Source organism: Cucurbita maxima, unplaced genomic scaffold, assembly GCF_002738345.1.
Source record: "Cucurbita maxima cultivar Rimu unplaced genomic scaffold, Cmax_1.0 Cma_Scf00107, whole genome shotgun sequence".
Taxonomy (NCBI): Eukaryota; Viridiplantae; Streptophyta; class Magnoliopsida; order Cucurbitales; family Cucurbitaceae; genus Cucurbita; species Cucurbita maxima.
This window is the reverse complement of record NW_019272123.1, coordinates 171207-182554: the sequence shown is the minus strand read 5'-3', so window position 1 is coordinate 182554 and position 11348 is coordinate 171207. Positions and strand designations below refer to the sequence as shown.

General features: G+C 35.5%; 1 protein-coding gene across 2 annotated transcripts; it reads right to left on the bottom strand.

The window, feature by feature from the left end:
• Positions 1 to 6236: 6236 nt before the first annotated feature.
• LOC111473192 (beta-amylase 1, chloroplastic-like) lies at positions 6237 to 9529 on the bottom strand. 2 transcript variants are annotated; one of them, XM_023118746.1, is made up of 8 exons: positions 8801 to 9529; positions 8026 to 8236; positions 7733 to 7843; positions 7440 to 7539; positions 7224 to 7372; positions 6895 to 7156; positions 6527 to 6827; positions 6237 to 6459 (listed from the first exon to the last, which is right to left on the bottom strand). In XM_023118746.1, exons 1-7 carry the CDS (start codon positions 9403 to 9405, stop codon positions 6532 to 6534), a joined length of 1734 nt encoding a protein of 577 aa, XP_022974514.1. In that variant the 5' UTR covers positions 9406 to 9529; the 3' UTR covers positions 6237 to 6459; positions 6527 to 6531. The 2 variants fall into 2 exon arrangements, with proteins under 2 accessions (XP_022974514.1, XP_022974513.1); XM_023118745.1 differs by lacking the exon at positions 6237 to 6459 and having other exon boundaries at positions 6531 to 6827; positions 7224 to 7439; positions 7507 to 7539.
• Between the last annotated feature and the right edge of the window lie 1819 nt (positions 9530 to 11348).

The following is an 11348-nucleotide window of genomic DNA, read 5'->3' as shown; positions in this document are numbered from 1 at the left end:
AAAATCAATAGGCAATACCATCACACGAATTAACCATTCTAGGGATTTATCCCCGTCCCAACAGGCTCAGAACGGAAGCTGATAAAAAGGGATAAGCTCCGCTTGGCCTGCCATTGTCGTCGTTCGTTCGAGAAACCGTGAAAATGCAGAATGAATGAGAGGATTGAATAGAAGAGTTTCGTTGTGCTCAGTAGAGAATAAGGTGGGATTGGGAGAATTTTGATTGAAGTCGGGAGGGTTGGAGTTTGGAAGCTTTATGTGCCGGCATTGATGAGGCAATGGCAATGGCAATGGCAATGGCAATGGCAGAGGGGTGCGCGGTGGAAGGTCTGCCGTCGGCGGAAATGGTGTAGCTCCGGCGAGGGTTGTGGGATTGGAAGAGAAGGTTTTGGGGAGCCAGAGAGCGACGAGACGAGACGAGAAGAGAAATGGAGCGTGATTGTTCCGGCGGGTAGGAAGCGGGTGGCGTCCTTGATTTGGTCGAATAAAGCTGCCACATCTAAACCGAAATGTAACGCCCCCAACATTATTTATAGTAACTGTATTTTCTTTTCAAACAAAAAAATATATATTTATACCTTATAATCCCAACATTATTTATAGTAACTGTATTTTCTTTTCAAACAAAAAAATATATATTTATACCTTATAATTAATACTTTTATTTCTTAATTTTATTTTAATCTTTATTATATATATGGGTGTGTGTGTGTATATATATATATATATATATTTCTTTATTTATTTATTTATTTATTTATAAACTTTAAATAGTATATAATGGATGTGTGATTTTTTCAATTTTTTCATGTAATTGTTAGCTAATATATTTTAAGAAAAAATTAAAAATTAATGATTTATTATATTCCAGTTGAATTTTATGTCTAATAAAATTTAAAATATTCAAAATTTTCAATAATTAATTGATATATAAATATAAAATTAAATTTTTTAGGTATGTTACTGCTCTAATTTTTTAATTTTATGTTTAATAATTACTTATGTTTAAAAAAAATGTCAAATATGTTTCGTATTAATTTGACATAAAATTAAAATTTAAGGACTTATTAAACAAAAAAAAACATTAAAATTTTAATTTAGATTTTATTAAACACAAAACCAAATATTTAAATAGTTATAATACCATTTTTGAAGTTTACTTTTATTTATGATTACTTCATTTAAGGCTAAATTTATAATTTAATGAAAAATGTTATAAATATAGTAATTATTTTGTTAAGATATTAATGCTTGGTATTATGAAAATTATTAAGTTTGGGAATGGAGATGGCAAGTGAATTAATTATTTAATCTATATTTTTAAAACAAAAAATAAATAATAAATAATTATATTAATTAGTGGTATTGTAGATAATTTTAACAGATTACGAGGGTAATTTTGGAAGTTCGGATATAAGAACGCAGCCTGCTCCAACAATCCCGGCAAAACGCTATCTGTAGGATGAAATCCCAGACGGAAATCAACGGTCCAGATCTTCCCCTGCGCCAACTGGCTACTTTTTTAGCTATAGATTGCTCCAAGATCCTCGGGATGCCTTTTTAGTTGCTTTTTCCTTTTTTATTTTTCGCAAAAGTTCAAAAAATAAAAATGTTAAATTACAAATTTAGTCTTCATTTTTTTAATTAAATTATTGTTCATATAGTCTTAAATATTATAATTAATAAATGTCATTTGCTTATGAATTATCTGACTATTTATGAGATTTAAAAAATAAAAAAAAGAAGTTTATTTTCATTAAATTTACAATTTAAATAAAGTAGAATTAAAAAAAATTAAATAAAATATTTAATTCTGCTATCTTTTTGTATGGCCCATTAACCATGGCCATTTATTTCTTTGTTTGTTCTATAGAATTTTTTATTAAATAATATGCTGAAAATAAATATTTTTTTTGGTTTATTTATTTATTTATTTGAAATTATAGTTAGCTAATAATCGATCTAATTTTTTTATATAATAATTATTTTGTAATTTAAAAAATAATAACTTCATTTGTTGGAAGAAAAAAATATTAATGGAGAGCCCACAAAATTAAAAAAAAATTGAAATTTTTATATAGGTAAATTATCAAAATTTACCCAAATTTTTTAGAGATTTAAATTTATTCAAGGTGCGTTTTGATTCGAGTTTCCAACATAGAGATATGTCAGATTGAACATTTTCAACGGGTATCGTGATATTGACACACTCACAACAAGTTTGAAAACCCAAGACCCATATTCAATTTTGTCTTCGTGACTTACATTTTTCAACCGTGCGAACAAGTTTGAAAACCCAAGACCCATATTCAATTTTGTCTTCGTGACTTACATTTTTCAACCGTGCGGTATCATAATCTTAACACGGTCACGAAAAGTCTGAAAACCCAAGACCCATATTCAATTTTGTCTTCATGACTTATATTTTTCAACCGTGCTGTGTAGCATCATAATCTTAACACAGTCACGACAAGCCTGGAAACCCAAGACCCATATTCAATTTTGTCTTTGTGACTCATTTTTTAAATGTGCGACATTATAATCTTAACACAGTCACGACAAGCTTGGAAACCCAATACCCATATTTAATTTTGTCTTCCTGACTACATTTTTCAACCGTGCGGCCATGCATAATCTTACACAGTCACGACAAGCCTGGAAACCCAAGACCCATATTCAATTTTGTCTTTGTGACTCATTTTTCGACATTATAATCTTAACATAGTCACGACAAGCCTGGAAACCCAATACCCATATTTAATTTTGTCTTCCTGACTACATTTTTCAACCGTGCGGCCATGCATAATCTTACACAGTCACGACAAGCCTGGAAACCCAAGACCCATATTCAATTTTGTCTTTGTGACTCATTTTTCGACATTATAATCTTAACATAGTCACGACAAGCCTGGAAACCCAATACCCATATTTAATTTTGTCTTCCTGACTACATTTTTCAACCGTGCGGCCATGCATAATCTTAACACAGTCACGACAAGCCTGGAAACCCAAGACCCATATTCAATTTTGTCTTTGTGACTCATTTTTTAAATGTGCGACATTATAATCTTAACACAGTCACGACAAGCTTGGAAACCCAATACCCATATTTAATTTTGTCTTCCTGACTACATTTTTCAACCGTGCGGCCATGCATAATCTTACACAGTCACGACAAGCCTGGAAACCCAAGACCCATATTCAATTTTGTCTTTGTGACTCATTTTTCGACATTATAATCTTAACATAGTCACGACAAGCCTGGAAACCCAATACCCATATTTAATTTTGTCTTCCTGACTACATTTTTCAACCGTGCGGCCATGCATAATCTTACACAGTCACGACAAGCCTGGAAACCCAAGACCCATATTCAATTTTGTCTTTGTGACTCATTTTTTAAATGTGCGACATTATAATCTTAACATAGTCACGACAAGCCTGGAAACCCAATACCCATATTTAATTTTGTCTTCCTGACTACATTTTTCAACCGTGCGGCCATGCATAATCTTACACAGTCACGACAAGCCTGGAAACCCAATACCCATATTTAATTTTGTCTTCCTGACTACATTTTTCAACCGTGCGGCCATGCATAATCTTACACAGTCACGACAAGCCTGGAAACCCAAGACCCATATTCAATTTTGTATTTGCGACTCATTTTTTAAATGTGCGACATTATAATCTTAACACAGTCACGACAAGCTTGGAAACCCAATACCCATATTTAATTTTGTCTTCCTGACTACATTTTTCAACCGTGCGGCCATGCATAATCTTACACCGTCACGACAAGCCTGGAAACCCAAGACCCATATTCAATTTTGTCTCTGTGACTTACATTTTTCAACCGTGCGACATCATAATCTTAACACAATCACAACAAGCTTAGAAACCTGAGACCCATATTCATTATTGGATATATTTCATTACCATTAGTGCTATTTTCAAATTATACTATAGATTGCCCAAAAGGAAACATTTTTATTAAGGTAAAATAATAATAATAGTAATAAAACTAAAATTCAATTCGACTTGTCGTCAATACTTATCCTTGAATCATTAATAATAATAATAATAAAAAAAAAAAAAGGTAAAACTCAATTCGACTTGTCGTCATTGAATCCAAGCGTGTTCTTCACAGTGTCTAAAAAAAAAAGGTAAAACTCAATTCGACTTGTCGTCATTGAATCCAAGCGTGTTCTTCACAGTGTCTACAGCACCTTGAGCCATATGCATCATTTGCTCTCCCGTCTGCAAATTAGAGTGTCGTTGTCGTTTAATATATAAGATTTAAACCATAGATTTTAAGGTATACAAAAAAACCAACCTGTTGGAGAAACCCAGAAGTTTCTTGCTTGGTTGCATGGGCAGTAGTAGTAGCTGCCTCATCCCTCGTTTGGTTTGTCGATTCCATTTCCGATCTATTCCATGCTTCACGGTTACCCTAACAACCCATTTACATACTCGAAACCTTAGCCCGAGAACGATTCTCGTAAGTAAATAAGAGCTTTTTACGAAACATTATTAGCTAAATTTTTTACTTTGGAGTACACCCATCTAATTAAAGATGTCCATTTTGCTCGTCTAGAGTGACAGGAGGGAGTGGTTGGAATATTTTTTCCCAGTTATTAAAGATGTCCATTTTGCTCGTCTAGAGTGACAGGAGGGAGTGGTTGGAATATTTTTTCCCAGTTAGATAAATGGGGTCAAGGACGGGATCATATTCCTCATTCTCATCCCATCCTGCTTAATATATATACTATGTTTTAGATTCTTTTTAATTGTTAAAGACTATATTGTAATACTAAATAATTACATGGTGTGAACTCGATATCCACAAAAAAAATGAAGAATTATGTCTGGATAGATGGGTGGCGGGATGGAAAAGGTTCCCCATTCTACTTCGTCCAGTAGATATCTCTACATTCAGGACTGTTTACGACACGATTCTTAATAAAATTAAAAATTTAGGTACCTCAGATTGGTCCGCCTCGAATGATAGTTGCATGCTAGACATGTTTTTTTTATTTATTTATTTATTTTTATGATGACTATAATGATTTTGGAGCTAATTTATAGACCAAAATTGGATCTCATTTCTATACGTGGCAGTTTTTGATTGGTGGAAATTTTCTGGCTCAGAAAATGTCATGTTGGCCTACTGAATCTTTCAAATGTGGACGGGTTCAATGTGGGCGTTTGGCCGACACGTCGTATCAAATTTGCCTATATTTGGTATATTCATGTTAAATTTTGATTATAAATAAATAAATCAATCAATTAAATTGAAGTGACCACCACAACTAACTAAATAAAAATTATATATTAAAAAAAAAATTCCTAAAATTCTAAATTTGGTTAATCAACTTAACCATATCTTTATTACATGGGTATACATTAGTCCTTGGGTTAATAAAAAATTTATTGTTTGCTGAGTTGAGTCGAAAAAACAACCCAACATAAACCGAAAGGTTAGGTTGGTTGGAGTTCCCTCCTCTATAGAAGTATTTTAGTAATAGATTCTATAGGAATAGTGCATTAAAATTTTAAATATAATTCAACTAATTACGTTTTTCTTTCAAAACGGTAAAAGTATAAAGACGTGTGGTGCACGTGATGTGGTTTCAATGGAACTCGCACTTAAAACTTCATTGTCCATTGAAGCAATATTAATGATCATAACAATTGAATTTTAAATGTTAAATGTTATTTGATACTTGAAAAATTCCTTAAAAAGGATTAAAACGTCATTTTTAAAAATATTATCATAAGATATTTGAAGGAGATGGATTGTGAGATTTCACAGTCGATTGGAGAGAGAAACGAAACATTATTTGTAGAGGTGCGAAAACATCTCTTTAGTTAAGCTATTTAAAATTATTAGTCTGACAACCATGTGTAATGGACCAAAATAGACAATATTCGCTAACGGTGGGCTTGGACTATTACAAATGGTATTAGAGTTTGGTACCGAGCCAACGAGGTTGGTTGGGCTCCTAAGGGTGGACAGTAAGATCTCCCATTCCGGATGTACATACCTCTCTCTAGCAAACGAGCAAACGAACATATTCAGAGTGACATATTGGATTTTGAATTGAATTCAATTTTAAAAAATATATTTATAATCTCACTGCTCAGCTAAAGTAGCATTTATATTAAAATGCGAAGTGTATTCTTTCCAAGTATTACAACAAATTTCCCATTCATTCAGAAAGGGATAGAAATTACACAGATTTCCAATCTTCCATAGCTACATCACATTAAAAACCAGCATTCAGAAAGGGATAGAAATTACACAGATTTCCAATCTTCCATAGCTACATCACATTAAAAACCAGAGAGCTACAGAAGAAAACACAGAGCAGAGGAAGAACACAGAAGAACACCAGACACCCATTTATTCATCGACTATGGAGAGTATACAACAACAACAACAGTATAATAACCAACCTTCTTCCACCCATTTATTCATCGACTATGGAGAGTATACAACAACAACAACAGTATAATAACCAACCTTCTTCAATGCATGAGAGAAACAGCAGCCTCTTGAACCAGAGGTTGAGTGATATGAACAAAATGCTCAGCTTCCCTCTCTATTTGCTCCCTACACTTATCTGGGTTCTTCCCTTCCTTCATCTTCTTCACAAACGCCACAAATCTCCTCCAATTATCAGCCTCAAACAGCTGGGGATTCATTCTCAGGTACGTGAAAGCACACATCGCAGTCTCCTCTGAATCTCCATCGCCAATGAAAGAGGAAGCTTTCAGGATTTGTTCATGGGCGAATTCATCATAGCGTGGGAGAGCATTTTCGCCTGCCAGAGGAAGCTTTCAGGATTTGTTCATGGGCGAATTCATCATAGCGTGGGAGAGCATTTTCGCCTGCCAGAGGGACTTGGGCTTTGTGGGTGGCTAGAGCTACCTGACGGACAAGCTTCTCAGGGGCACAGAGGGCATCCTGTGGCTGCTCATGGTTGCGCATTTCAATGCAGGTGAAGTTGAAGATGGCGCCATGGCGGGCTAGCATTTGAGCAATTGGGAGATAGCCATCACGGTTGCGTGTGTTGTAGTAGCCTGCTGTGAGCTCTGGGGCGTGTGAGCGATGGCCGTAATGCCAATGGATTCCAGCGATCTTCACCGAGATCTTGACGCCGGTGTTATTAAAGGTCAAGGTGGCTGCTGTGAGGATTCTATCGCCATGGTCTAACAATCTTGACGCCGGTGTTATTAAAGGTCAAGGTGGCTGCTGTGAGGATTCTATCGCCATGGTCTAACAGCATTTGGGAGTACCATGAGAGGAAGAACTCGCCATAAGTCGAGTTCCAGCCACCGCCTTCTTTTCGGAAAAATAGGGTGTCTTCTGGCCAGTTGTTGTAGCTTCCGGCGTCTGTTGGGCCTGTGCTTCCCCATTCTGGTTTACCAGAAGCCTGGCCAGTTGTTGTAGCTTCCGGCGTCTGTTGGGCCTGTGCTTCCCCATTCTGGTTTACCAGAAGCTTCAGCAGCAGCTTTTAGACTACTCAGCATGTACTGCACATACCATTACAAATCTTAAACTAAAACTCACCAAAATTAAGACAAAGTTTGTTGTTCATATACTTAAGATTTGAAACTATCACAAACCTCATGGAAATTTTACACATTCAATTACTACTAAACTAAATCTGGAGAGAAGTTAACAACTATCTCCTATAAATGATGAAGAAGAGGGAGTTAAAGCTACCTTGTCAAAGCATTGGAAGGCTCCAATCCCTGGAAATCTCCACGTCCCATCTTGCTCGGGGTAGGACGGATAACGAAGCTCACCAGCAGGGCCCATCCCCACTTGGATTTCCTAAACCAAAACAACAAAATCCAGACAGTTCAGCCATAATTCACATCAATCTAATAACTTGGATTTCCTAAACCAAAACAACAAAATCCAGACAGTTCAGCCATAATTCACATCAATCTAATAAGTGATTTCATATTAAGAAGTTGGAGACAAAGCAGAAAGCCATGAACAAGGGTTTTTACCACAATGGTGTCACCAAGAAGGTGCTGGAAATTGTCTTTGAAAGCCCGCATGAAATCTGCATAACACTGGATCGGAGTTCGGCCTTTAAGAACAGGAAGGTTGTCGCATCCCAATGATAAGTACTCATAATTCCTCCTCCCCCATTGATCAGTATACGCCAGATCTGGATCTTTCTGAACTTCTTCCACCGCCCATTTAGGCAAAGGAATACTGCAGCCAAATAAGAAAGACACCATATCATCTCCAAACCTCACCCAAAATCAGCACCAAATTCCAAGCTAAGAACCCGGGGTTTCATAATATATGTTCCGATTCTTAAAGTATTGGTCGTGGTAGCTTCAATTAGTCCCTCCCACTAAGAACATCTCAAACCTATTCAACAATTTTCAGTTAATACTGTCTCCTTCAAAATTGATATATCACTAAGAACATCTCAAACCTATTCAACAATTTTCAGTTAATACTGTCTCCTTCAAAATTGATATATGATGAGACGATAAATTAATCTGATACAAGTGAAACTTTGAAGAAGAGTTTAGCCAGAAGTAAAGTTACTAATTCTTCCGCCAAAATTTGCAGAAATTTCATCATTTCCTCAGTCGAATGCCCAAATATAAGTTACTAATTCTTCCGCCAAAATTTGCAGAAATTTCATCATTTCCTCAGTCGAATGCCCAAATATTCAATCTAACGTGAATTATAATCATCCTTAATAGTATTTCCTGTCCGATTGCAATAGAATGAACAGAGGAATAGGAAGGTAAAGGCGCTTACGTGACAGAGTCGCCGACGTTTCCTCCACATTGATGGAAGGACATGACGGCTTGAACCTTGAGACCGTGCTTTTTGGCCATTTCCAAAAGCTCCGCGTAGCCTCCCCAGTTGTACGAGCCAGGCGAGTCCCTCTCTACCAATCCCCACCACACGTCCATCATAATCCCCTCAACTCCAGCATTCTTCAGCGCTTGTAAACTCGCGTTCATCGCCTTCCTCCGCTTCACCGTGTTCCCCATCGTCACGCTGTCCAACGGCATCATCACGTACACCGGCACTCCTCTCTCCTTCCGTCTCTCACCTCCTTCCTTGTTCTCCTCCACCTCTGTCGGAGTCTCCACCTCCGTCGCGAACGCTTGACACGCCACCGACAAATCCGGCCGTTTCCCTCCCAGCACAGGCGATCTGCACGGACTCATCGGCGGCGACAACCCGTCTACTCCATCCGTCCTCTGCACCATGCATCTTAGAGCCGACGCCGGCGACTTCCTCAACACCGTCGTATTCATCGCTGCCGTCACTTCACCGGCTGAATTGCTACTCTTTTCTGAAACCACCGAACTCCCAGCGAGCGCGCCAATCTGATGCGTGATGCTCATAGCCATATCCAACAAAATCAAACGAGAAGACTAAAATCAAATTCAGATTGAAAATCAAAATTCGAATATTCCAATTCCTACGAACAGTTTTAACGAAGAATCTCAAAATCTGTAATGACTTTCTATTTTGTGTAAATTCAATTTGCCACTAGCTAAGTCGGTCGATCCCCTTATATATAGCACTCGGGTCGGATAAAAAAGCAATATTTGATTCAACGCTTAATCTTTCAACACGTGTCGATTATAACACGTGGCGGCATAACATGCCAGTGGAGGATGCGACGGCTACGATCACTCGACGCACGTGAATATGGACGGTGAGATTTTGAATGAAAATGCTAAGAAATCTGCTTTCGAGTTCGGTTTCCTAACGAATCGGTTACCGACACGTGGGTCGTTAACGTGTTACGCGTATTTCGTTCGAGTTCGGTTTCCTAACGAATCGGTTACCGACACGTGGGTCGTTAACGTGTTACGCGTATTTCGTCTTATTATTATTTTCTTTCTTAATTAGGAAGGCGGAAAAGAAATAAAAGGAGAGAGAGAGATTTTTATTTAAATAAAATAATAATTATATATTTTTTAATTTATTAATACCTTAGAAATTCAAAAATATTTATATATTGTCCTCTTCTCTTTCGGTTTTCCCTTTCGGACCTCCCCAACTAATGTAGTGCATCACAATCCACCCTCTTCAGGACCAAAAGAAAGTTTCAACACCCTTATAAATGGTGTTTGGGGGGCCCGTGGTCCACTCCCTTCGGGACCAAGAGAAGGTTTCCACACCCTTATAAATGGTGTTTGGGGGGCCAACGACTTTACTGGCGCACCGTCTCCAGATTCACCGCTATCAGACATTGTCCTTTTTGGACTTTTTCTTTCCGACTTTCTCTCGAGACTTTAAAATGCGTCTTACTATAAAAATGTTTCCACACCCTTATAAATAGTGTTTTGTTCTCCTCAACTCAGGTAGAACATTACAATTTTATATTCATTAAATACTCGTAATAATATATATTTTTGATGTTATATTTATGGAATTAATAATTGAAAATAAGCAAAGAGTAAAATTTGGTGTGAAACGTGTACAAGGAAGGTCAATGTACGGAAGCTACAAGAGCCACATGATTGCAAAATGACACATTTACCCTTCTTTGGAGGTTTGTGATTTTTTCTCAATTAAACAAAACCATTCACAACAATCAACGAAAAAAAATTATAAATTATTTATTTTCTTTTTTAAATTATATTTAGTTCCTAAATTTAAATTATATAATTTACCTAATGATTAAGATGTTTGCCCACATAAGTATGCTTGTTAAATGATTTGACTAAACAAACCAATATTGAAGGTGTTTTATTTTTATTTTTTTAATATAAATAAAAATTAATGGGATTTTTTAAAAATAGCTGTCACCTAATGGGAAATTGATTTTAAATTTTTAATAATTAATAATATATTGAAAATTTTTAAAATGGTAAGATTAAATTAATAAAAATAAAACCGGTTTTAAATTTGTTTTAAAAGCTGAAATTTATTTTAAAATAATAATATTAAAAAAGTTCGGAGATGATATTTTTTTTTATAAAATTAAAGGATATTAATGTTAATTTTAAAATTTTATAGGTATTTTTTAAAATATAAAAAAATTGGAAAGACATTAATTAACAAATATATATTTTTTTATAAATATTTTTATTAATTTATTCCCAAAGAATCTTAAAAACTTACGATATATTTTGGAATAATAAAATATTTGGCTTATTCAATGCTCTTGTGATGTCATTGAAGCGAAGTCAAAGTCAACTGGCTCCAATTTCCCAAGGAATTTTAATTACCTTTTAAGTTTAATAATATTGTAAACAATTTATATTGATTTATGGAAATAATTTGTCATAATTTAATAATATGTTTAAATATATATTCCATTGTGTTTTAATGTCATTCA